At 47.6% G+C, this 26,309-nt stretch overlaps 2 protein-coding genes across 2 annotated transcripts; one reads left to right on the top strand and one right to left on the bottom strand.

Annotated features, from left to right (window-relative positions):
* The first annotated feature begins 11,106 nt into the window (after window positions 1-11,106).
* cthrc1a (collagen triple helix repeat containing 1a) lies at window positions 11,107-16,692 on the top strand. Its single transcript, XM_067256214.1, has 4 exons — window positions 11,107-11,241; window positions 14,188-14,406; window positions 15,199-15,415; window positions 16,377-16,692. Exons 1-4 carry the CDS (start codon window positions 11,107-11,109, stop codon window positions 16,517-16,519), a joined length of 714 nt encoding a protein of 237 aa, XP_067112315.1. The 3' UTR covers window positions 16,520-16,692.
* A 132-nt stretch (window positions 16,693-16,824) lies between these two features.
* Window positions 16,825-24,494, bottom strand: slc25a32a (solute carrier family 25 member 32a). The gene is made up of 7 exons (XM_067255770.1): window positions 24,069-24,494; window positions 23,454-23,604; window positions 20,782-20,867; window positions 20,408-20,562; window positions 19,460-19,573; window positions 19,165-19,310; window positions 16,825-18,929 (listed from the first exon to the last, which is right to left on the bottom strand). Exons 1-7 carry the CDS (start codon window positions 24,274-24,276, stop codon window positions 18,803-18,805), a joined length of 987 nt encoding a protein of 328 aa, XP_067111871.1. The 5' UTR covers window positions 24,277-24,494; the 3' UTR covers window positions 16,825-18,802.
* Window positions 24,495-26,309: the final 1,815 nt, after the last annotated feature.

Here is a 26,309-nt window from a genome sequence, read left to right as displayed (position 1 = left end):
CTAGAGGTACTAGAGGTACTACAGGTGCTAGAGGTGCTAGAGGTACTACAATTACTAGAGGTACTAGAGGAACTAGAGGAGCTAGAGGTGCTAGAGGTACTACAGGTGCTAGAGGAACTAGATGTACTAAAGGTACTAGAGGTGCTAGAGGAACTAGATGTACTGGAGGAACTAGAGGTGCTAGAGGTATTATAGGTATTAGAGGTACTAGAGGAACGAGAGCAGATCCTGCAGCAGGAGAGGAACAGGAAGTAGCAGAAGAGTGCGTGCCAACCTATGTGACTCCTGTCCCTCCCCTCTGAGAGTAGATCGTGCCTAATCTTAGCTCCAACCTTCACGACATCGTCAACATGTGAAATTGCTTTAATGTTTGTTTGCCGGGGGGGCATGAGAGGGGAGAGAAATATTTGGTGGCGTTGTGTTACACAGAATGTTCTCACACACACTGTGCTCGGTCTGTCCATGGATCGCCTTCGTGGAATGTTCTCATTTTGAATCAAAAATCCACAAAAACAAACTACATCGAACCCTCCCTGCGTCTTCACCTTCATCTTGTTTCACCAGCTGCAACAGTCCAAGACCCACTTTCCTCCTGGCACACACTTCCTGTCAGGTCACAGGGGCATCAGGCCGACCTCTGACCCCACTCTGCGAGATTACGTAACTTCCTGCTGCCTCAGTGCTGGAGAGATATGCATCAGCAATCCAGAACACAGGAATGTAATTTCCTGCTCGGCTGGTGACCGTGGTGATTAAACGGAGAAATGGTGGTCCAGTTCTGGCAGGTTGCTGCCTTGAAACCCATTTCCTCTGGTCTCCACAGGGTGGGAAACCAAACAACTTCCTTGGATGAAAGCCGCCATGAAATGTCGTTTAGAATCAAGTTCTCAGCAGCGTTAACATGGACACAGAGGGTGCCAGCACAGCTTGTTTTAGCGATGCACAAACAAGGTTTGTTCCTCCACACAGCCATTACACCTGTTACAGCGCTGCAGTTGTATCACAAAACGCCTCGCTTGTGCATCGGTTGAGTTAGGGTTGTGGTGGTCTTTTGAATTTCCTTTCTTTTGAGGATTTTCATAGACCATAACTCACCACAAAAACATAAAACATTTTCTTTTTTCTCTCTCTGGCAAGGACAGCACACAATTAAAAGTAATTGCACCAGAGTAAATGACAGCTACTGTGTATATGTTTCCCCTGGGATTAAAAACCTTGTTTTTAATATCAATACGAAGGCCTGGACTGCAAGCTGTTCCCCAGGACCAGGGCCAGGAACAATGCCAGTGTTAGAGCTCATGCTAATAGGGTCTTCAAAGAGGTAGCTCAGCTTTACAGTGCTGGGCAACTATCTACTTAATAACTAGCTCTGCTGTCCGTCCTTTCCTCTCCTCACTTCTCCCCTCCTCTCAACTTTTTCCTCTCTTCTCCTCTCCCCATCTGTCCTCTCCCCATCTCTCCTCTCCCTTCCTCCCTTCTCTCCTCCCTTCTCTCCCCCCATCCTCTCCTATCTTCTTTTTCTCTCCTGTCCCCCCCCCCTGTCCTCTGTTCTGTTCTCCCCTTCCCTGCTCTGTACCAAACAAAGCTGTGGGAGTTCAATGTTAATAGGCTCAACAGACGGTTTCCTTTTCATCTGCTTAGCTAACAAGTCAGCTAATGCGCTGGCCAGTCTGCCAGCCAGCCAGTCAGTCAATGCCGGGCAGATGGTCTTGGTTGCCAACAGATACGTTAGAAGTTCTGAGATGGACCGGAGGCCTCTGACTCTGCAAGCTATCTCTATACAGCTTCACCATAGCAACCAGAATCCTGGACTGACTGACAGCAATTGGACTGGCTTCACCTAGAGATGGATGGATGCTAGATGGGTGGATGGATGGATGCCTGCTGAGATGTGGCTACTGTTGCACTGTGCCAGGAACAGACCAGACTCTGACCACCGAAATGCGGTCAGAACTACTTCTGATTCATGATGTTCAGCTGTACTTTCTAGATGCACTAGATGTATCTAGTCCACTTGCGTGGATACTAGATGGCTAACTGACTGGTTGGATGGCTGGACCACCGACTGACTGGTTAAATATCTGACAAGGTTGACTGGCTGGCTGGCTGGCTAACTGGATGGCTAATTGGATGGCTGACTGGTTGGCTGACTGTCTGACTGGCTGTCTGGCTAACAGGATGGCTGGCTGTCTGTTTAACTGGCTGAGAGTCTGATGTCATTGAGATGGCAGACGTAATGAGTTAATTGCATCCAGACTTTGTTTCGGCGCAGTGGATTGAAAATATCTCTCTTCTCTTCTTCTCTTGTCACTCACAGTCAGTCTAGACTCTCATTTCCATAAATCAGCATAATCAAGGTTCCACTGAGCCACCGCCTCCCAGGATTGGCTGCTTAGAAGAGCGTTCCTCTTAACAAGCAGATGATGGCAGGACGACGAGCTTCTCTTTAATCTCTGTTTCCCTCAGCTTTGTTCTGTTTTCTCTCCATCCGTGCGTCTGTGTTTCTCTCTGTGATGTCTGTGTGTCCTCCCCCCCCCCCCCCCCCCTCCCAACCTCACTAGATGCTCCCGGACAAATAACGAATCCTTCATTTATATCATGGACACAGGGTCGGAAGTGTTGTGGTTTTCATTTGACTCACCACATCAGTTTTTTAGTGAGCTAACTTTCTAGATGCGTCTGGATAAATCCTTACTAATATATGTACATGACCAGGTGACCTCTGGGTGACTTTGGATCTCTCACCCAGCAGACACCTTTGACTTGCCTTGGAAACTGATCAGACCCCAGCTCATGGTTCACAAGTCCAAAACGACTGGATGCATTTTTTGGTTTGACTTAAATGAAGAACAAGGTGGAACGAATAAATGGAGGGACTCAATGAGAGAGATCCATGATTCATTTAGGGGGGTTTCATACATCACACAACCTGGTGGTCTCTTGGTGGGCTATGGTCGTCTTTAACCCGTGGTTGCCTTTGAAACTGATCAAAAGGCAGCTCCTATTATGGGATGGATTGAGTCACTGCAGAGAGAAATCCTGCTGTTCCCATAACCCGCACTCAGCTCAGATGCCCAATCAGGAACAAATCATCATGCAGGCCCATTGACAGTAAACCTCTCGTTCACAGAGCTTGGAAACAAAGATCACATGCTCCAATCAGAGCTGACTTTCAGAGAATACTTCAGACTTTGACTTGGCACATGTGTTGTGAGAAAATGGATGCCCGATTGATACTTAAAGTCTGCCAACTGCATAACACACCACAGGAACCATGCTGTCTGGCTTTCTTGTTGCCAAACAAACTTTTAACTAGAAACAGCATTTACACCCGAACTTCATAGCTGAACCTCTAAATTCCCGGATCTGGAAGTCGGCATTTGTTCTACCTTTGCTGGAAAGTCAGAGATCCTACATTTCATACGGAACAATTTTAGGCCTATCTCAAAACAGTCACCATTGGCTAAAATTCTTGAAACTCTTGTTAGTGGGCAGCTTAAGGAGTTTATGTACGCAAATTCATTTTATCAATGTATCAGTCAGGCTTCAGAAAGAAACATTGCACAATTACAGCAGTCATTAAGCTGTTGAATGATACCATGTATGCTCTTGATAAAAAACGACAGTGTGTCACTCTGATACAGGTATCCTTGCAATCCTGAAGAAGAGACTGGTGAATATAGGTGTGTCTGCACATGCAAACCATCTGTCTGACAGAACACAGTGCACTCAATTTGAGAATCTTTCATCTGACAAAACAGTTGTCTGTAATGGTGCCTCAAGGCTCTGTTCTCGGTCCCCTCTTATTTACAATTTACATATAAATGATCTTGATAAAAATGGGCAAAATGCAACGATTCAAACCTCCCTGTCGCAGCTGAAGCTTGTGCTTACCGTTCACAAAACCAAAAAGGCCCAGAAGCTTCCCCCAATTTCTACTCTTCAGGGCGATGCAATTGACTCTGTTCACTTCATATACATTTCTTGGGATTTTAGTTGATGACGAAAAGATAAGTCTTTCTTTTCAACCTCATATTCATCAACTTACAAAACCACTGAAGCTAAAACTAGGATTTTATTTCAGAAATAAGGCTTGTTTTTCTTTTGAGGCTAAAAGGTGTCTGGTGTTTGTCACCTTTTATATATGAAGGCCTCGGTACAGTGTTTGAAATCGATTGACACCCTTTACCATGGAGCATTGAGATTCCTTCTAAACTGTAAAACTGTAACTCATCACTGCACTTAATATAAAAGGGTTGACTGGCCTTCTCTGTGCACCCGTAGACTTAGTCACTGCCATATTTATTGGGTGTGCTCAAGCCTTCGGCGAGAGCACAACCTTTGTTCTCTCACATATATATTATTATTGGGTGTGCTTTGCCTTCGGCAAGGGCACAACCTTTGTTCTCTCACATATATATTATTATTGGGTGTGCTCAAGCCTTCGGCGAGAGCACAACCTTTGTTCTCTCACATATATATTTATTTATTATTATTTATTTTCGCCCCCCTAAGGATCAGTCAATATTTGGACTACATACACAACGGCGGTGTCAAAAGGTTCGTCTTGGTAGCGATTGCGTTGGTTGTATTTTTATTTACGTTCCGTTGCATGGTTTAAGTAGAAATTGCATTTTTGTGGTGAAAAGTGAAGCTAACTGTGGCTAATTTGCTAGCCACAGTCACTGACGTTACTAACGTCACTACGTCACTAACGTCACGAAAACACGCGTGACTACCTGTAGCAGAACATTCGTTTCACATCTGTTAACTTGGGGGATAGCTAGGCTAACTATAGCTTTACTGCAAGGCAGCTGCAGGAACGCCACAAGCAAAGAGGCCAGGGTGATAACTATTTACTCATTTTACTTTGTGATGTGAAACACAATTATGAAATGTAATGTACAATATTAGCTGATATTATTAAGGAAGTAGGCCCACATCTACTTTTGGAAACGGTAGTCTACTATTTCACTGAAGCATTAGCATCATGACATTAGCCTCTGTTGCCCGGGCAACACATACTACAGTGGTCTATGATGCATCTGCTTTCAATCTTTAAAATAAACATTCCTCACAAACACATTTTCGTTGTAGGATTTATTATGACATTACATTACAAGTAAACGATTTGTGGGTGAAATTACCATTACCTGTGGTTTCAAACCAGTGTTGCTCACTGAAACGCTGTAGCCTACGTGAGACAAACGACAACAAAAACATTACACAGCTGTAGGAAGTCAAACGGCTACAGAACATGTTCGGCACTCCCCTTACTTAAATCAAAAGTCTATCTAACTACTAACCTGAACTTCATTGCCACAGCCTAAACGTTGTCAATCTGTTCATGAAAATAATTAATTTCAGCCTAAACCGTACAACGGAACGTTAAATCCAATTCAACCAACGCAATCGCTACCAAGACGAACACAGCAGTAGTCTACTACTGTACCGTAGTAGTACAATTTACCGGGGCAGCTTCTCCACACAGGGCTATATCGCATTTTGCGTTGTTACTGACAATGATCGCTACCAGTGAGCTTTTTATGAATGAGCGATTTTCCACTAAATAAATGTCAAGCTTATTTACGTTTTGGGGGGCATATTTTCAGTTAGCAGATGGTACTGTTTGAATCGCGATTCCATCTTCTACTGCCGGGTAACGTCGTAGAATAATCTTAAAAGGGGTTGTTTATTCATGAATGAATGCAATATGAGTAGGCTAAATGCCTGAAAATATCACGAGAAGGGAAAAACTTAAAATGAAGTTTAAGTCATAGAGATTAGGTCAATTTTTACACCGGTCTGCCAAATGTATTCGTTTTGATTCAACGATGAGGCTGCCTCTTGCAGGGGAAATGAGAAGACATCTATTTCATTCTACACTTCACTCGTATTTTCAGTTGTAAATGAGCAGCAAAAAAATCAATGTAATCTTTATAAATAATAAGTATGCATTTTTATATAAAATATACAGAAATATCAGTTGTAAAAATGTCATTCAAAAACGGACCCCTGTGCAAGCAAGCACACCCTACAATTTCCCCAGAAATTGTACCCTCTCTAGTTTTATCTATGATGCCATTCTGTGGTTTCTCCCATGTAATTTGTGAATTTGTATTTTTTTAAATATAACTGGTATTCACTTCGATCACAGGACCTTATTTTACTAACTGTCCCTAATGCTAGAACTATTCTTGGCAAAAGGGGCTTTTATGTATGCTGCGCCATCGGCTTGGAATGACTTACAAAGTATCCTACAAATGGACAAACTTGTCCCACTAAATGTTTTTAAGTCATCGATGAAAGCTGATTCCTTGTCCTGTAAATGTTTTAAACTATTATTGTTGGGTTTTGGATTTATTCTTGAGACTTTTCATTTGTTTTTGTTGTCTGTTTCTGACTACGAAACGACTCGCTGCTGCATATCTTGGCCAGGACGGTCTTGAAAAAGAGATTTGTAATCTCAAGAGCCTTTCCTGGTTAAATAAAGGTTAAATCAAATTAAATAGTTATACTGTACGCACTCACAGCTCTGAGGTTGTGGGTTAGAATCCTACCAGGACCACACATGACTGCAAGTGTGAACCCTGTAAGTAGTTGTGGATAAAAACACCAGGTAGGTGCATCAGCTGAGGAGGTTGTAAACTCAACTCAGAGGTTGTGGGTTAGAGTCCCACCAGGAGAAGATCTGAGGACTGTGCCTGCAGGTAAGCAACAGAAACCTGGAAGCAGCCAATCACAGACTTTGGCCTTCAGGCTGTTTACAGGAACAAACAGACCATGTGTGAGTGTGTGTGTGTGTCTGTGTGTCTTCCATCAATCTTTGTTGTCCCTTGTGTGTATGTGTTCCTTGTGTGTGTACGTGTGTCCTGTGTGTGTGTGTCCTGTGAATGTGTGTGTGTGGTGCGTTCATACTAGGGTTTATCTCTAATGTGTTCCACAGATGTATCGGCATGGCGACGGCTGCGGTCCACAGCTCAGCTCCTAATTGGTGGTTTCTCTGACCAGGTCTGAGGGACCATGAGGCACTGAGGGCAACAGAGAGAGAGAGAGAGAGGACCAACTTCTTGTGTTGCAGTCTTGTGGGTCTGTCTAGCCAGTGTCTCCCCGTGTCCCTTGCTTAGACCAGGAAGAAAGATGTCAGGACCATCTATGACAAGACATACAAAGACTTCCTTCATTATTCATGCACCTGCTTTTCAGCAGGACAGCTGTTGTTTCTTATCGCTGTGTTTGCTGTGTTCACACAAAAAAGAGCTCTTCAACCCTCGGGCCTGAGAGTAACTTAACAGCAAAAAATGCCATTAATCTGATGCCCCCAACCCTAAAAATGCCCCCAACCCTAAAAATGCCTAACCCCCAACCCTAACCCCCCCACCCCCAACAGGCTGATAAATGCTTATAAACTCAAACTCCACGGCCGAGACAGAAGCCACACCAGTAGTGGAGACGGCCCTTTCCCTTTCTCACAAAGGACAGCAGTTACACAACCTCGCGTCTTGTATCTTTCGAAACGACACGCTCCAACTTGCCCAGCCCTCACTTGACACATGGACAGCCACCTCCCGGAGACAGGCTACAGGGTTCCAGGTATCAGCTGTTGTCCAGGCGACCGTCAGACGTTCCTGTTCCTCCGCTGTGTTTCGTGTCGTATTAATAATTCACACTTAGTATTCATCGCATGAAGCGGGCGCTCATTAGCACGCGGCAAGTTAAGGTCTCACAGCTGAACTGGGACTTGACTCGGCGAAGCTCTGAATTGCCGGGATTTTAACGAGCTCGGTAACTCAGTGGGGTCTTCGGGGGCTCCCTGTCTCTGTACCCTGGATGGATGAAAACACACGGGTGGGGGGAGGAGGAGGAAGTGGAGGAGGAGAAGGAAGGGGAGGGAAAAGAGGAAGAGGAGGGGAAGGAGGAAGAGAAGAAGGAAGAGGGGAAGGATGAGGAGAAAGAGGGAGCAAGAGAGGAGGTGAAGGAGGAGGAAGAGGAGGAGGGGAAGGAGGTGAAGCAAGCAGGGCGGCTGTGGCTCAGGGTGTAGAGAGGGTTGTGTGGGAATCGCAAGGTTGGCGGTTCGATCCCCGACTCCTCCTAGGTCATGTGCCAAAGTATCCTTGAGCAAGAGTCTGAACCCCAAGTTGCTCCCGATGGGCAGGCAGGCGCCTTGCATGGTAGCTCGCTGCCGTCGGTATGTGTGAGTATGAATGGGTGAATGAGAGGCAAACATTGTAAAGCGCTTTGAGTGCAGCTAAGGTAGAAAAGCGCTATATAAATGCAGTCCATTTGCATTTGCAAGAGGAGGTGAAAGAGAAGGAGAAAAAAGAGGTGAGGGTGAAGTAAAAGAGGCGGAAGCTAACGCTGGTCTGGTATTTCTCCATAGTTAAAGCAGAAAAAATTGGATAAAGTCCTTCAGACTTGTTGCGGAGTCCAACTAAATGTATTATTATTAATCCCTTGTGCTGCCTTCGGGTCACATGACCCAAAGGTTCATAACGAACCATCGTTGCGTTTACCCAATTTTACCCAATACAAAAACATTTTTTATTTTATTTTTTTACCTTTGCAATGTGGGGGGTCTGAGACAGCCCAACGGTTAAAAGAAAATCCTTCACTTTGTTTTTGTATGCGGTAAATTTGACGCAATACGACGGTGGGTCACAATGACTGATGGGTCAGAATGACCCGAAGATAACACAAGGGTTAAGTTAAAGCGCCATCAGCTGGTCAGTTGGGTGTACTGCATGGAAACTGCAGCGCAGGACAATCGTGAGAGTGGATAACGTATAGCAGTTGATCCAGGGTGCTCGACTATAGATGGTGTGAAGCAGGCCCCGATGGCGTTTGATGTCTCTCTCTCTCCCTCTCTCTTTGTCTTCCCCAGCTCCATCACAGACGCGTGCTTCTCTCTTTCATCTGTGCTGTGCGGCGTGGCCCCCCTGTTGTGTGGTAGATCATGTGTTGGCTTTCTGCCGCAGGGACGATGGTCTCTGTTTGATGTTGCCTCAGCCCTCCGCAGCCTCGACGAGTCCTCAGGGATCTCAGGAGTCTCAGTACATCACACGCACACACACAAACACACACACACACACCACTCAAAGAATAATCTCTCTCCTAAACTACCACAGACAGACATCAGGCCCCCCCGGCCTTCTTCTCCCTCAGCCCCAGTCCTTTCAGCTCTTCCTGTGTAGGTGTCACCATTGATATCTCCTCATTCCACCAACGCAAACCTAGTTCTGGTACTGGACTGTTGCTAGTGCCGGTTTACACAGTCAGAAAAACTAGCGCTATGGCAACCTCCTTATTTTGTTGTTTACTTGTCCGACATTTCAGTTGACCCCTCCGTACCGATCTCGAGCTGCATTTTGAGAAATACAAGCTTTGTTCTTGAAGCTCCCTCAAATTTTGGGGGTCTTTTACCACTGTAGATGTTAAATGCTGTTACGGAAGCTAAAGTAGAAGCACAATCAATGTCAATTCTTCCCTAAAGCTTAGTTTCTTTTTAAATGGCAGTCACAAATTCAGGTCATGGTGAGTCACAATAATCTCACCCCCAGCCCCTGACGTAAGTGGAACGGTTCGAGACCAGCTCAGAGTTGGCGCCGCTTTGGAACCAGTTTTCCTGGCCAGGAGCCAATGCCTTTGCTGTCGAAACGTAAGGAACTGGCTCAACATTGGGCACTGGCTTCCAACCGCTCCTCAGAGTGCCTCGGTGGAGAAGGGGTGAGAGAAGTGTTCAGAGAGGGGCTGCATCTGCACACTGGAGGCTCCTCTGAGCTTGCTGGAGCCTGTGGAGGGAGAAGACCTCTGGAACAGGCTCCACAGACACCTAAACCGCACCACAGACTAACCTCCACATGACTACTGACCTACAGACAGACTTACAGATTGACACCCACAGACAGACAATACCAGTGTGTATGTAGCCCCTCCTGATCTCCCCTCACATACATCCACAATTCCACAGCGTATATAACGCCCTGACACCCCCCACCCCCAGACCTCCACCCATACACCCACAATACCATGGACCAGGGCCAGGACCAATGTGGCAGGTGGAGATAGATGGGGTCTTCAAAGAAGTAGCTTAGCTTCACAGTTCTGGGCAACTATCTTCAACTAGCTCTGATGTACTCCTTTTTGTTCTCTCCCGTCCTCTCTTCTCCCCTCTCCCTCCTCTCCCTGCACTCTTCTCCTCTTCCCTCCCCCCACTCTCCTCTCCTTTCCCCCCTGTACCCTCTCCCATACTCTCCCCTCCTCACCTCTCCCCCATACACCCACAATACCAGCGCAAATGTAGCTTGGCAGTGTAGATGCTTTCAGACTCATTATATAACTCTCCCGCGCACACACACTCGCACATCATACAAACACATCACACACTCCCTTTTGGACACACAGACAGACACACGCACACACACACGCACACATATCCACTTTTTCCATCCACACCTCCCCCATCCATACAATCAGCTCGCTGTACTGCGGTGGTCAGTAGCGGGTGTTAAAGCGCGGGGTTCACGCTGCAGTCACTTCACACAGCCGAGCACAGTACAAACGTCAATTAAAAATCATGATCATAGGCTTGCGTGCCGCGCGCTGCAAATGACTGTAATCATGAAAAGTTTATTGCAGACCTATGATATAAGGGGAGATAGACATAGAGACAGAGACATAGAGAGAAAGAGAGAGAGTGAGAGAAAGAGAGAGTGGAGTATTAGTAAGTATTAAAATACACATTAAAATATTACCAATATTTACAAGGAAAGCAAATAATTGTTCTTGTAGGTAGGTAGGCCTATTGTAATTTCTGAATGTGTACCTATGGATTAGCTGATGCGGCTGTTTTATCTTTGTGGAGTTTGCTTCAGTACTTCTCCATCACGTTTGGCCGTTTGACAAAGACTTGATTACTGAAAATTCCAGAAATCCCAGAGGATGGATTTCGGGGTTTTCTGAATGACTCGTGCACTGTTCTGCTCTCTGGGTCTAGTCTACCCGTCTCTCCTCTCCACATCCTGCCCCCACCCCACCTCCGCTGGCGGGGGGAGAGACGCTTAGAGATCGGCGCCCTGGGCTTCTTTATGCTGTAATAACGCAAAGAACATGGACTGCACACCGGCTCGCCTGCTCATCTGTCTGTGCCTGGTCATACCGCTATGTGCCGCGGAACAACCGGACAAACCGGACAAACCGAAGCATAGACATCTACGACAGAGAGATGCCGAATTTGTCGATAAAGTAAGTTCATCATACAGTAAGTTCATCGTAAAGTAAGTTCCTCATGAAGCTTCACAAACTTGAACTGTGTTGGCTGTGCAATGAACGCATTAGGCCTACCTTGATTTACCTCGCAACTGAATGTATTTTTGTGATTGACAATGGCGTGACACGTGGATAAAGTCTAGAGAGCGTGAAGCCTGAATCGGTTAACTAACTCCTTCACAATGGTGGTGATAAATTATGACAGTCAAGTTGCAGCGTCAGGCAGCCTCTTAACAGTTAACGATGTACGGTACATGCATTAAGGTTGGCTATATTAGCCTTGGCGTCGCCAACTGGCTCCAATTGTAGACGCGGTTAATGCCCAGTCTGAACTAATAACTGGGGCATGTGCGGTCGAAGGATCAGAGAGTCTGGCGTGTTCGGGAGCTGCTGTGGGCCTAGATGAACAGCCGGATGGAGTTATTCTTCCATCGGATCATTATGAGAACCTTGATTTTATTTACTTTCATTTAGCAGACGCTTTTGTCTCTACTTGACTTGCATCATCTCATCCTCACTCTTCCCTTCGCACTGCACCTGGGCTTTCAGTCTCTCAAACATCTCTCACTCTCCTTTATATATCTCCCTCGCTCTCCCCCCCCTCTCTCTCTCTTTCTCTCTCTCCCTTATCTCCTCTCTCTCTCCCCTATCTCCTCTCTCTCCCTTATCTCCACTCTCTCTCTTTTCCTTATATATCTCTTCTCCCTCTCACCCCCCCCATAAAACATGCTCAGCAGATGTGAAATATAGAGAGAGGGGGGGGGGGGTGTAAAAAGAGAGAAAGGGAGAGAGTGGGTGGAAGAGGGGAGGAAGAGAGAAAGAGGGAGAGAGAGGGTTGAAGAGGGGGTAAAGTGAGAGGGAGAGAGAGCGTGGAAGAGGAGAGGTTAGTCAGTTATCACATATGGTCTAGTGAAGTCAGGTTTAGGACCTGACTGGGTTGAGGTGGTTGGGATTCACATTCCTCTCAAACCAGTTCCACCTTTCCAAACACCAGAGGGTTTTCTTGGTCTTATAGTTAGAAAGGGGTCCCAGACCCAAATTTGGAGTGCTTGTTTGGTTTGAATTGATTGTGTTTGATAGACCAGTTATGTGTGTTCAAGCAAGTCAGTGTATGTACAGTACAAGCTCACATACTTGTACTGTACATACACTGACTTGCTTACAGTGAGCATGTAAGTCAGCAGCATGTGTATAGGTGCTATAGGTATAGGTGCGTGTGTTTGTGTGCAAGTCAGTGTGTCAGGTTGCTGAAACACGATTTCGATCAGGATCAATGTGTCGGCGAATGTCAACACACCACACAGGAATGCACCACTCAGGTGAAGAGATGGAGGAGGACGAGAAGTTCGACCCCCCTGCCAACATGGCACATTCCTGCCTTCACTTAAAACAACACCACAACCTGAAACAGGCCCTAAGTTTAAGAGGTTTTGCCCTGACAAAGAAAGGAGCAGACCTCCGAGATACGCCTTGAGTTTCAACTGCGCAGTAGGTGCACGGGGTCTGAACCACAGGCCTCCAGGGTTGCAGAAGGCCAGAAACCAGACAACCTCCCTGGGCGAACCTCGTGGGATAGATTCAAGTAATGAAACCATACAAATAAGAGAAGCAGTATTACATTTAACGGTTTATTCATTCAGCGGACACTTTTGCCCAAAGTGCATATCGAAAGTACAGGAGAGAATCAAGGATCATAAGTTCACGGTTCAGAAAAACAAGACGATATGAAGTTTGTAGTTCTACTTAGTAGAACTACAAACTCGGTGGTCAGAGTCAAGGAACGGGTCTGTATTTATCTCAACTACAGTGTGCTACATGGTACAGCACAAACATCCCATCTGAAGTGCAACAGTGTTGTTGAACCTCCTCCTACATCCGGAGGAGATGCTTTACTTCAGAAGAGAGAGAGAGAAACATGAGAGAAGGAGAGGAAGAGAGAGAGAGAAACATGAGAGAAGGAGAGGAAGAGAGAGAGAGAAACATGAGAGAAGGAGAGGAAGAGAGAGAGAGAAACATGAGAGAAGGAGAGGAAGAGAGAGAAAGAAACATGAGAGAAGGAGAGGAAGAGAGAGAGAGAAACATGAGAGAAGGAGACGAAGAGAGAGAGAGGGGGGAGGGCGGAAAAGGAGAGGAAGAAAGAAGGGGGTAAGAGGGGGGATGGGGAGAGTGAGAGAGATGATGGCTGTATACAGCGAGAGATACAAAGAAAGAAAGAGAGGTGGAAAGGAGGGAGAGATAGATGATGGCTGTGTAAATGCGTGTAGACCAGGATGTAATTCAGGGAGACTATGTGGTTCAGGGGGCGGGACTAGGGAGAGTCTAACGAGATGAAGAGAGTTTCATTTTTAAAGAGACACAGATACACACACACAGACATGCAAATATACAAGCACACACTGTTGCAGTCGCTGTGGCCCCCCCCCCCCCCTCTCTCTCTTTAGAGAGACCAGAGAGAGACCGGAGAGAGATGTGCTTGGAGATGTGTGGTTTCTCTGTCAGCTTCCAACCACAGTGTTATTGTGTCCACCTCCCCCCTCTGGTGCTGCAGTCTGCTGATCAGAGTACACACACACACACACACAATGCTCCCGAACTCCGACCACTGAAATACCATAGAACTACACACTTGTGATCCTTGTGGTTCGCACACTGTGGGGTGTGACTCCCTGTGGGTGTGTTGAGTGGCTGCTGGATTACGATCATCAAAACATCTCTCTTCTAAAGACAGTAACTCAAACAATGAAATAGAACATTTACGAGTAATAACATTAACCATTATTACCCGTATAATCACGACAGCGGGTAGATAAGAAGGTCGGTGGAAATCATGGAACTCAAAATGAAAACAAAGAAATCTCTAGGAAGAAGATAGATTTATAAGGTTTTGACAATGAAGTGTGTTTCATTGTGTGTGTTTCCCAGTACAGCACGTGTGTGCAGGGCCCGGCTGGTGTCCAGGGCCGTGATGGTAACCCGGGCGTTAATGGCATACCAGGAACCCCAGGGATACCGGGCCGGGACGGGGCCAGGGGGGAGAAGGGGGAGTGCATCAGCGAAAGGTTTGAAGACCCCTGGAGGCCCAACTTCAAACAGTGCGCCTGGAACTCCCTCAACTACGGCATCGACCTGGGCAAGATCGCTGTGAGTAGACCTGCTGGAGGGTCTACAGTATTTTTCGGAAAATAAGCCACCTTTTCTATAAACCGGACCCCACCAGAATGGGAGCTTTGTGTTTGTAAATCCAAGTATAAACCACACTGGAATATAGGCCGCGCTTGATACGGGAACAATGATACCAAGCAATGCACGAGTATAGGCGATCCAACAGCATGCCGTTGTGTAACACACTTCGAAAATGAAAGTAAGTGAGTAATGTATGTTTTTTATTGCCCGGGAATTAACTAATATTTACCTTTAGACGTGTGAGTTCTAAATATTTCCGACGGTCCCCACAGCGTAAGTTATTTTTCCGAAACGGTAGCTAGCTATCTTTAGTTAGATTCCGGGCTAAGTTAGCTAGCATAATACTCACAGCAATGCTACTACCATGCTAGTGTTACTTGTTAGCCTTGAATGTTTTGTGATAAAAACGTTGCATCGAAATATAAGCCGCACCACCACAAGAAAAATTTAAAATCGGGGTATAAACCACGGCTTTATTTACGAAAAATACGGTAATCTACAGTAGCTGAGAGTATAACCCTCGCTCACCCCACCCTCCCTTCCTCCCCACATCTCTCTGTCCATCTTTCTTCTCCTCTGTTCTCCTCCCCACATTTCTTTCCTCTCCTTCCCTCCCTCTACCCTCTCCTCCCCCGTCTCTCTCTCCTCCTCCTATCTCTATCCCTCTCCCCCCTCTCCTCCCCCGTGCCTCCCTCTAACCCCTCCTTTCCCCCTCTCCCTCTCCCCTCCCTCCCTCTCCCCCTCCTCCAGGACTGCACCTTCACCAAGCGGCGTACCGATAGCGCCCTGCGAGTCCTCTTCACCGGCTCGCTGCGTCTGAAGTGTAAGACGGCGTGCTGCCAGCGCTGGTACTTCACCTTCAACGGGGCCGAGTGCACCGCGCCCCTGCCCATAGAGTCCATCATCTACCTGGACCAGGGCAGCCCCGAGCTCAACTCCACCATCAACATACACAGGACTTCCTCAGGTACATCTATACACCATCCACACCCTCAGGGACATATATACACCCTCGACACAATCAGGTACATATTCTGAAAATGCACCATCAACACCATCATTGGATATAGCTCACTAGATGCACATTTGACTTCAGAGAGGTTGCAGGTTCAAATCCCCCCTATGTCGCTTTTCTTCAAAATGAACACCTCCACAGGCCAGGCCACCCAGACCCACAACAGCATGTGCCCCTCAGACCGTGACTGGGTCCTCAAGGTCTAGTGGTAAAGGAGACTTTGAATCCCCCGTGGAGGTTGAATCCCCCGTGTTAATCAGCACTGCGCTTCCCTGACTGAAATAAACATTCCACCCATCACACCTAATGAACCCCTCACCTTGCCCACAACCAGGCCAGCGTCAAGTTCAAAGCTCATCGTCGATGTAGAAACTAAGAACAAGCAATCCTGTAATTTCAACAAACACCCCGTTCTTCTCTCTCCCCCCTGGCCGCCTGAAAATCACGCCAGCGAGACGTGTTTGTTTTCTCAAATACCCCAGAGGTTCTGCTGAGCCCAGTGCCTCCCCTCTCTCTGACCTCCCTTCGGAGTGCAGCCTTCGGCCTGTTGTCTTGCTGTCGGTGTGCAGACGAGCAGGCCAGGCGAGGTCGGGGTTAGGGTGTCCGGGCTGTAATTACGGAGCAGGAACTGCTGGTATTTCTGGAGTCCGACACAAAGATAAGCAGGGCTGGGATAGAGGTCAAACACTGGGACATCATCATCCGGTCTCCTGCCGTGCCCTCCAAACACACACACACACACCGACACACACAACTTAATCCCAAAGAGTCTCTGGTTTCTCCAGTCTGTCTCTCTCTTAAAAGAGTTTTCTATGTTATGTGTCTCTCTCCCTATGCATGTGTACACACGTGTGCATGCACCTACTGTATGTCAACCTGCGTGTTTACCTGTGTGTGTGTGTGTGTTCCCCAGTGGAGGGGCTGTGTGAGGGCGTGCACGCGGGGCTTGTGGACGTGGGGATCTGGGTCGGCACGTGTGCAGACTATCCCCGTGGCGACGCTTCCACAGGATGGAACTCCGTGTCGCGTGTCATCATCGAGGAGCTCCCCAAATGAGACTGCGTCTACTTGGTCCCCCCCCCCCTTCCCCCCCCCCCCCCCCCCATCCTCCCCCCCGTCCTCTTCCTCCCAGACACACACCATCTCTGGCTGTCTCTATGCGACTGGGCCTTTTTTTATATGATCAACTTACCAAGCCCTGTCTCTGAAAGAAATAAAAACTTTTTTATAGAAACGTTACCTCACCTGTTGTCACGAGTGTGTGAATCTCTATGAAGGTGGTGGGAGAGACAGACAGACAGGCAGGAAGACAGACAGACAGACAGGAAGACAGACAGACAGACAGGAAGACAACGCCAGAATGAAGTCAACACAAGTCACTTTATTTTATACTAAAATATTCGTAATAAACAAAATACAGGGTAATCTTTCATCCACTCAATCAACTAATCAATCGATCAATTCAGCATGATGGACATTTAAGGAGCTCACACTCCAGCAAAGCACTTCTCCAGATGTACAAGCCTGCTCTTTTGGTTTTCGGGTTACTGGAAATCCTTTGTTTCATTGCAGTGACAGAGGGAAAAGAATGTCGAAGTCTGAGTTTTCTTGTAAAATAGCTGAGTCATCGTCTGGCCTCCTCCAGCACCCTCTGTTGTGTACAGAGGGTAGAGGGTGGTCTGTAAAACTACAAACACCCATATACACACATCTCCCTGAAATGTTGCCCAGAACCCAGAGGGCGTAGCGGGGGCTCGTTCGGACCTCCCAGACATCACCAGAGGGTCGGAACCGAGCCGAAACATAAACAGACCAACATAACACACAAGTTAACACAGACAGGTGATTATAGACCAGGTAACGTCCCAACAACATCATTGTCCTCATCATGTCCCTGGAACAATAATGCACAGATTCGCCGCCCAATCCCGGCGTTGCGTTTTCAGTCCATCGGTTGTATCCGGCTGCTTTCTTTGAAAATCCAGGAAACATCATCATTTCAGATCCTCTCTTTCATGAGTCAGTCAGTTTTGGTTCCTCGCTTTTCCTGGTCTTTCTTTAGTCTCTCGCCGGTCCCCTCCTCCAACAACAACAACAACAACCCTCAACTTAACATCGTTCCAACTCTGTCTGCGGCACTGCCATGGAAACAAGCCAAGGGTGTCGTGACCAGAGAGAGAAAGGGAGAGAGGGAGGGAGAGATGGAAGGGGAGATGAGAAGAGAGATGGAAAGGGGCAGAGATGGAAAGGGGCCGAGAGAGAGATGGAGAGGGGGAGAGAGAGAGATGGAGAAGGGGAGAGATGGAGAGGGGGAGAGAGAGATGGAGAAGGGGAGAAAGAGAGATGGAAAGGGGGAGAGGGGGAGAGAGATGGAGAGCGGGAGAGAGATGGAGAGGGCCGGGAAAGAGATGGAAAGGGGGAAAGATGGAAAGGGGAGAGAGAGAGATGGAAAGGGGAGGAGAGAGAGAGGTAAACAGGGACACTACTCCCTTGTTCCCAGGCAGTTAGGTGCCCAGCAGACCGGAAACACCTCGACCACAAGGCAAGGCCCAGTCACACTGTACACTAGCACTACCTAATGGTCATGTTTACACAAGACATTTGCCGGCAAAATGTATGGTTGTGTGTACACCTGCATAATGCATGTGTATGTATCTGTGTATGTACCCGTGCGTGTGTTTCATATTGTAACACGCTCTCCCACAGTGGGAAACTGCTACTGTAAGTGTTATAGTTTATATAGTTTAGGACTTTGACCTGCTGCACTCTCATACTGCAGTGGTTCATTTCTGTTTAAACCCCACTGTGTACGTCTGTGGATATGGGAGTGTGTGTGTGTATAAGATGTGTGTGCGTGTGTGAGTGAGTGTGTATATAAGATGTGTGTGTGTGTGAGTGAGCGTGTATGTCAGTTAGCGTGTGTGTTTGAGTATGTGTGTGTGTGTGTGAGCGTGTGTGTGTGAGAGAGCGTGTATCATTAAGCTGTAGCATCAGCTGTCTGGGGTCCTGTGTGTCTGAGACCTCCACTGTCGCCATCGGCACCAGAGGAAAAGAGCCATCTCTCACACACTCACTCACACACACACACACACACACACACACACACACACACACACACACACACAGTCTCAGCCATGGCTCACTGGATTGTGGTGCTCTCTGGTGGAGAGAAACTAAACTTGGCAGTATTCAGAGTGCAGGGCTGACAGCCAAGGTCATTGGTCCAGGTCTTTAAGGTTGGTTATAGTGTGTGCGCGTGTGTGTGTGTCCGTGCGGATGTCTGCGTGTGGATCCACCTGTGTATATGTGTGTGTGGATCCACCTGTGAGCACGAGTGTGTCACTTGTACTGTCCTAGCAGCAGCCTGGAGACATTCTCGTAGACCAGGAAGGTGATGCAGCAGGCAGGGATAACCCTGACCAGGTTGGGAACCATGCCTTTATAGAACCCTGCCGCTCCTTCATTACTGTGGAGACACACACACACACACACACACACACAAACATTTACTACAACTTTCCAGAAAAACTCATTGCAGCAGTCTGTCGGGTGTGCGTGTGTTTGTGTGCGTGAGTGTGTCTGTGTGGGTATACGTGCGTGATTGTGTGAGTGACTGTTTGTGTGACTATGCGTGAGTGTGTCTGTGTGTATGGGTATGTGTTTGTGTGAGTGTATGTGTGAGTGTGTGTGTGCCTGTGTACCTCCAGGTCCTACAGATACAATCGTTCAGGCCGTTGTAGGTATTGTGTTGGTCTTGCAGCCTCGCGCGCACCACCTGGTAAGGGTACGTGGTTGCCACGGCAAAGAACTTAGAGATGGCTGCCATGGCGATGTACTCCCATGGAGTCTGGAACAAAGGAGACGAGATTACAGTTGAGAGTTGTGTGGGTGTGTACATGTGTGTTTATGTGTGTGTGAGTGGGTGTTAGTGTGGGTCTGTGGGTGTATGTGTGTGTCTGCGGGCGTTTATATGCGTGCGTGTGTGTGTGTGCTGACCAGCAGGGCTTCGGAGGGCATGTTCTTGTACTTGTTGTAGTCTCTCTTCAGGCCCTCGTAGGTCATGAACTGCAAAGCAGCATGGGAAGTCCCCACCAGTCCAGGGAGAAAGCCCTGCAGACACACAAACAAACACTGTCAGTAAACACACACACACACATACAGTCAGAACACACAAACACTACACACACAGTCAGTACACACACAGACTGCACACACACATAGTCAGTACACACTACACGCACACACAGTCAGTACACACACACACGCACAGGAACTGCTGTCAGGGCTAGGTTGTTTACTAGGATAGGGCTAGGATTAGTCTAGTGTGCTAGGTTGTGTACTAGGATAGGGTTAGGATTAGTCTAGTGTGCTAGGTTGTGTACTAGGATCATTGAACACACACTCACCATTGAAATAATACCACCCCCCCCACCCTAGCCTCAGCCTGTGTGCCAATCAGGAAATCTCCCTCTACCTCCTGACACTCAGCTGTGACCATGTGTGTTGTTTTTCACCCCGTTCCTGCAACCTTCCTGACATAATTCATCAGACAACATCTCCACCTAGTGGCTACACTACAGCATAGCATTCCGGGGTATGTGACGGACAGATCCACTAGACGGCTAATGTTATAATAATGGTTCATTTAGCAGACACTTTTATCCAAAGCAATGTACAGGGGAGGGGGGGGGGGATCTGTGACCTTTTGATCTGCAGAGACAGACTGCAGCGGACGGTTGACCCAGATAAGGGTCAGTGACACCAGAACCAGACAGAACTGACCTATCATGGCCTTTGTTCTGTGTGTGTATGTTTGTGAGCGTGTGTTTGTGAGCGTGTGTATTTTTACCAACCTAGCAGCATGTTCAAACACAGTGCAGCGCGCGTGGGAGAGGCGTGTGTAGAACGTGGCGGGGGTGAGGTGAGGAGTGTGTGTGTGTGTACCCTGTAGAGTCCCGGGAGGCCCTCATGTTGGTATATCTTCACGAGGGCGTCCAGCATCCCCTTGTACTGCTTCCTGTCCGGGTCAGTGCTGTACTGCAGCACCAGTCTGGTCTTGGTCACCCACACAGGATTGGTCAGGCAGAGGGTCAGCACGCCTGCACAAACACACCAGGGGGGGGGGGGGGGGGGGGGCAGGGCTCAGACATGCCGGCAGACTAACCAATCAGAGCATGGAGGCTGTTAGGGGTGGAAGTGAGGAAGTGAAGAAGGGTGGAGGTGAAGAAAGGAGAAGGCGAGGAAGTGAGGTGGCCTTTTACAGTCCTCAAAACACAGCCCGTCGCACCCTGCACTGGCCAGAAGAGGGCGCTACTCACCAGCCTCTGCAGCTGAAACCAGGTGCTCTGCTGCACTCAGCTCTGCTTGCCGGCCTTCCTGTGTGTACGCCTTGATGGCGTTATAGCTGCGGGGTGGGGGGGGGGGGGGGGGGGGGGGGGGGGGGGGGGGGGGGGGGGGGGGGGGGGGGGGGGGGGGGGGAGTGAGAGATCGTACAGGTTAGAGTTAAACAGACTAAGACCAGGCGCTAACATTTCGATGCAAATTACTTCATGTAGCAGATGCTTTTACCAAAGTGGATACAGGGAGTAAAATACCGCTGACTCATCCGAATCCCTGTTTGGGTGTGGGGGATAGGGGGAAGTATTTACGGTGCCCTTGGCTTAGCTTGGCAGGGGCCCCCTGTTGGATGTAGCTGTAGGTCACCGTTTGTAAATAAAGCTGTTGTGGAACTTGAATAAACACTTCACAGTGCCCCACAATGTCTTGCAATACATCTGGCTGACATACATGAGCTGTTGGCAGCCAGAGAGAGTTCTTAAAGTACACAAACACACACACACTCAAATTCATACACACACATATACATATACACGTACACACATCACACACACACCTGACTTGGTGAGTCAACAGGCTTATCTGTCGACTGGAGGGATTTCAGACGGATAAACACACTAACGTTCTCCTGGTGAGAGGACGGAAAGATAACAATCCCTGAGAGCCAGAACGTTCCCGTATACGGAACTTTCCGGAACTTTCCAGAAGTTGCCAGATTGCCTTGCTCCTGAACTGGCAAATACCTGTTAACAGACTTTCTGGGTATTTCCTGATTTGACCTAGGGTCTATTCTGGGACACGGCGTGTTTGCGTTTGAAACCAGATCTGCCTCGGGAGCATTTTTTTTAAGCATGTGAACATGCATGTACAGAAACTAATATTACATATCCTCCCGATACCCAGACACTCATACACATCCCCTGTAGTGGACATTGGTGTTGGGCTAGTAACTTTGCAACCATACTGCCCTTGTATATATTTATTTTGTCCAATTGAGAGGACCAAGAGCTTTCTAATGATGTCATGAATGTCCCCAGGTCTAGTCATGTAGTTAGTCTGTGTGCTTTACCTGTCTGTCTCTCTACTATTCCTGTCTGTCTCTCTACTATTCCTGTCTGTCTTTCTATTATTCCTGTCTGTCTCTCCACCATCCCTGTCTGTCTCTCCACCATCCCTGTCTGTCACTCCACCATCCCTGTCTGTCACTCCACCATCCCTGTCTGTCACCACCATCCCTGTCTGTCTCTCTGCAATCCCTGTCTCTCTACATGTCTGTCTCTACCAGCCCTGTCTGTCTCTTCACCTATCTGTCTCTCTACCAGCCCTGTCTGTCTCTCTACCAGCCCTGTCTGTCTCTTCACCTGTCTGTCTCTCCACCATCCCTGTCTGTCTCTCCACCATCCCTGTCTGTCTCTTCACCTGTCTGTCCACCATCCCTGTCTGTCTCTCCACCATCCCTGTCTGTCTATCCACCAACCCTGTCTGTCTGTCTGTCTCTCTACCAGCCCTGTCTGTTTCTTTACCTGTATAAAACATGCAGGCAGGGGAACAATTAGGCCAATAACTTTCCAACCACAAGGCTCAGCTTAGAACCCTAACCCTGCTACAAGATTACTATTGGCTGCTGGCAAGTGGGGTGGGTCCGGGCAAGGCCAGTCATGTTGGCCTGCAGGCATCGCCATGGGGATGGAATGTTGCACTTCAAATGCTGATCAACCGTCAGGGAGGGGTCTGGTGCTGGGTCCTGATAATGAGTTCTGGTACTTGGTACTGATACTGGGTCCTGGTACTGGTCCTAGGTTCTAGTACTGGTTCTGGGTTCTGTTGCTGAGTTGGAATACTGGATTCAGATACTGGGTTCTGGTTCTTGGTTCTGGCACTGGGTTCTGGTACTGGATTCTAGTTCTGGTATTGGGTTCTAGTACTGGGTTCTGATACTGGGTTTAGGTACTGGGTTCTGATACTGGGTTTAGGTACTGGGTTCTACTTCTGGTACTGGGTTTAGGTACTGGGTTCTGGTGCTGGGTTCTAGTTCTGGAACTGGGTTCTGGTACTGGGTTCTGGTGCTGAGTTCTTTCTGGCCAGCCTGATTAGTTTGGACACATACCTCCATTTCACCACATCACATGACTTAGTCATGACATGATGATTGGGTGTGTTGAGTGGAATCGTGGTCTACGGGTGTGGGTGGCGTGTGCGTGTGTTTATATACAATGTGTAGTAAATGTATGTGCCTGGCTGTGTGGGAAGTCAGGTGGCTGAGCGGTGAGGGAATCGAGCTAGTAATCAGAAGGTTGCCAGTTCGATTCCCGGTCATGCCAACTGACGTTGTGTCCTTGGGCAAGGCACCTCACCCTACTTGCCTCGGGGGAATGTCTTACTGTAAGTCGCTCTGGATAAGAGCGTCTGCTAAATGACTAAATGTAAATGTTCATGTGTGTGTATATATGTGTGTGTGTGCTATCTGTGGTGTATACGTGTGTATACTATGTGTGTGTGTTCAGGCAGTCAGGGCAGAATAGCAACACCCCTCGTCATTTCACAAGAAGACAGAGAGACGAGGAGAGAACACACAACAAAACACAATCCAGAAACGTCCTGCCTCCCTACTTTCACTTCCTGCTTCTCTACACTTCCTGTTTGGAGTACTCACAAGAGGAAGTAGAGTCCCCAGGAAGCGCCGGCGCCCCAGATGTTGGGGGTGACCCCCTGGTAGAGGCCCCGCAGGCCCTCCACCTGCCAGATGGAGCGCATGCAGTGGACCACCCCCTCGTACTGGGGACGGATCTGCACTCCGTCACTCACTGGGATGGAGCACACACACACACAGTTAGACACACACGGGTAGACACACACAAGTGGAGACACATTCACACAGGTACACACACACACAGTAAACACAAGCACAGATGTACACGTACAGCACACACAGATTTAGACATACAGGAACAGGGTGGTGGACACACACACACACAGATTCATCATCCTAATTTATGATCCAACAGTCAAGGTACTATGTAAAACATGCAGAGGGGCTTAGCCCCCATAAAGCTAAACCCCCATAACCTCCCCGCCCCCCACCCCACCCCCGTCAGCCATGAGAAACGAGGACGCAGCGAAAGACGGTATCTGTGTTACCGCTGGGCAGACTGGGTCCAGGCGGAAACTAGGTCAATGAAAACGCCCCTTACTCAGCAAATAGGCTACATACAGCCCTCGAAAACAAAGGGCCACGCACACGTCCGCGCGCGCATAGAAACTTACTCACCTGCAAACCTGATCTTCACCAGATCTAACGGGTGCAGCACCATTGTTGATATGACGCCTCCACAAAGCCCCGCTGCAAGGTTTTCATACTGTATGTGACTCAGCAAGCGCCGAAGGTTGTCTGTTATTGAATACCCCGTGTCTGCACGGTCGCTCGTAACGGGGATAGTCGCAGCGACCGTTTGCCGTTGACTAGACATCGAAGTCATGCTTGTTGTTGACAAGCTTGCAGCTTCCCTTCCTGTAGTAGCAGCGAGGAGACACACAGCGCAGTAAAATCGAGACGACTTCTGCAGACAGCGCGCTATTAAGTCATCACAATCGGTCTGTCAAGTTCACTTATCAAGTGTGCTATAAATGATAGCCGTCCGACCACCGTGACATGAACGCGTCTCTTAGCATGACCTCTGTTGCGAATCCCAGATATGAGGATGTGGACCATGCCAGTGTTTGTGAGCGAGATACAGAACACTGCAGTGGAGAGAATCGCGCATGTGCAAAGCGTCTCAAGCGACGATCTCAAGCACATCTGCACCGTCTGGCTCAGTGTTGCGGCTGAGAGTAGCGTTCGCACAGATCTAATCCACAGCGCAGGCCCGCTACTTTTATAGCGCTGCCAGTAGGAAAAGGCTGTCCCATGGTGCCTCATTCGACATAAGCGCTTTAACCGTCTTCCAAAAAGTCCAAAATGAAAACAACGCACTCAGGCCCCAAGCACGGGCTTGGCTAATGCCAGCTGTCCCTGACTAAGCTAAAGCTGCGTGATGCGGATTCTTAAATAGTCTGCAGCAGGCCTTGTTGTTGTGGTTGGGTAGGCGATAATCACTAAAGTATTGTCACCATCGTCCAATGAGTAGAAACATGGTGACTGGGCGGGGAGCATCCGTAATAAGTGTTGTTTTGAAAAAGCCAGTTTGTTTCACAATATTTTACATTTGTTTGGCATACCATTTGCATTGTTGCATTATTAAATCCAGTTTCCTACCTCACCAAATGAACACAATAGATATAACATTTCAGGACAGAGAAAGTCGATACATTTAGTGCTAATCAGTGCTTTGCAGTTTAAATGAATCGTGCTTTACTAGTTGTGAATAATACGAACTATGGTCAGAGGAATTAATTGCTTAGAACTTTGGGGTTCCATGGAACGGTAGGATTTTCGTAAATGTACAGAGTATACATGGGTACAGAGTTCCATTTTCATGTTCAACACGATAAAACAGGATTTTTACATAACCATTATAGCATTAGTAGAATACTAAGATTGAACTGTGATTCCACATTCCAGAAACTTTCTGAATGTTCTAATTAAACATGGTTGTGTGTGCTCTGTGACCTGAATGGTGTTTTGGATTGCAAGCACACACACACACGCACACACACACACGTTTTAACCCAACCATATTAAGAGTTTAACATATGTTAGATAGTGTTATATACTGTGTGTTAAATCGTGTTAGATATGTTAGACAGTGTTAGAAATGTGTGCAAGAGAGTAATGTTAGTGTTGTATTAGAGGGTGTTAGATATGATAGTGTGAGATAGAGGTTGTTAGATATGTTAGAGAGTGTTATATAGGAATAGGGAGTCAGGTGGCTGAGCGGTGAGGGAATCGGGCTCGTAATCTGAAGGTTGCCGTTCGATTCCCGGCCGTGCCAGATGACGTTGTGTCCTTGGGCAAGGCACTTCACCCTACTTGCCTCGGGGGGAATGTCCCTGTACTTACTGTAAGTCGCTCTGGATAAGAGCGTCTGCTAAATGACTAAATGTAATGTAAATGTTAGATGGTGTTAGATAGGGTGAGATATGTTCAAGTGTAACATAGAGCTTTAAGATACACAGGTCACACCCACACAGAGAGGTGGAATTTTGAAAAGAAAGAGAGAGAGAGTGAAAGAGAGAGTTAAAGAGAACGTATGGCTCTTTATATTTACACTTTATATTTACATTAACATTTATTGAAGGATCAGATGTGCATACATGCACTATAGTTCTTACAGTACTTTTGTAGTCAGAGGAACGGTCTGTATTCAGCAGATATTCTCCGAGTTATTCTGTCTTATTTATGTTCTATTTGTATACGCTCTCTATTGCAGGCCTATGTAGGGTACTGCATATAATATTGTAGGTTATTCTATCGTAGGCCTACTCTATTCTATTTGATGCTACTCTATTCTATTTTATACTATGTTTTAGTTCATTCTAATAGACTACTGAATGCATATGTAATGTGTGGTTG

This window comes from Osmerus mordax, chromosome 18 (genome assembly GCF_038355195.1).
Source record: "Osmerus mordax isolate fOsmMor3 chromosome 18, fOsmMor3.pri, whole genome shotgun sequence".
NCBI classification, from domain to species: domain Eukaryota; kingdom Metazoa; phylum Chordata; class Actinopteri; order Osmeriformes; family Osmeridae; genus Osmerus; species Osmerus mordax.
Note: the sequence above shows the minus strand (reverse complement) of the source record. Positions and strands in the feature narration are given on the sequence as shown.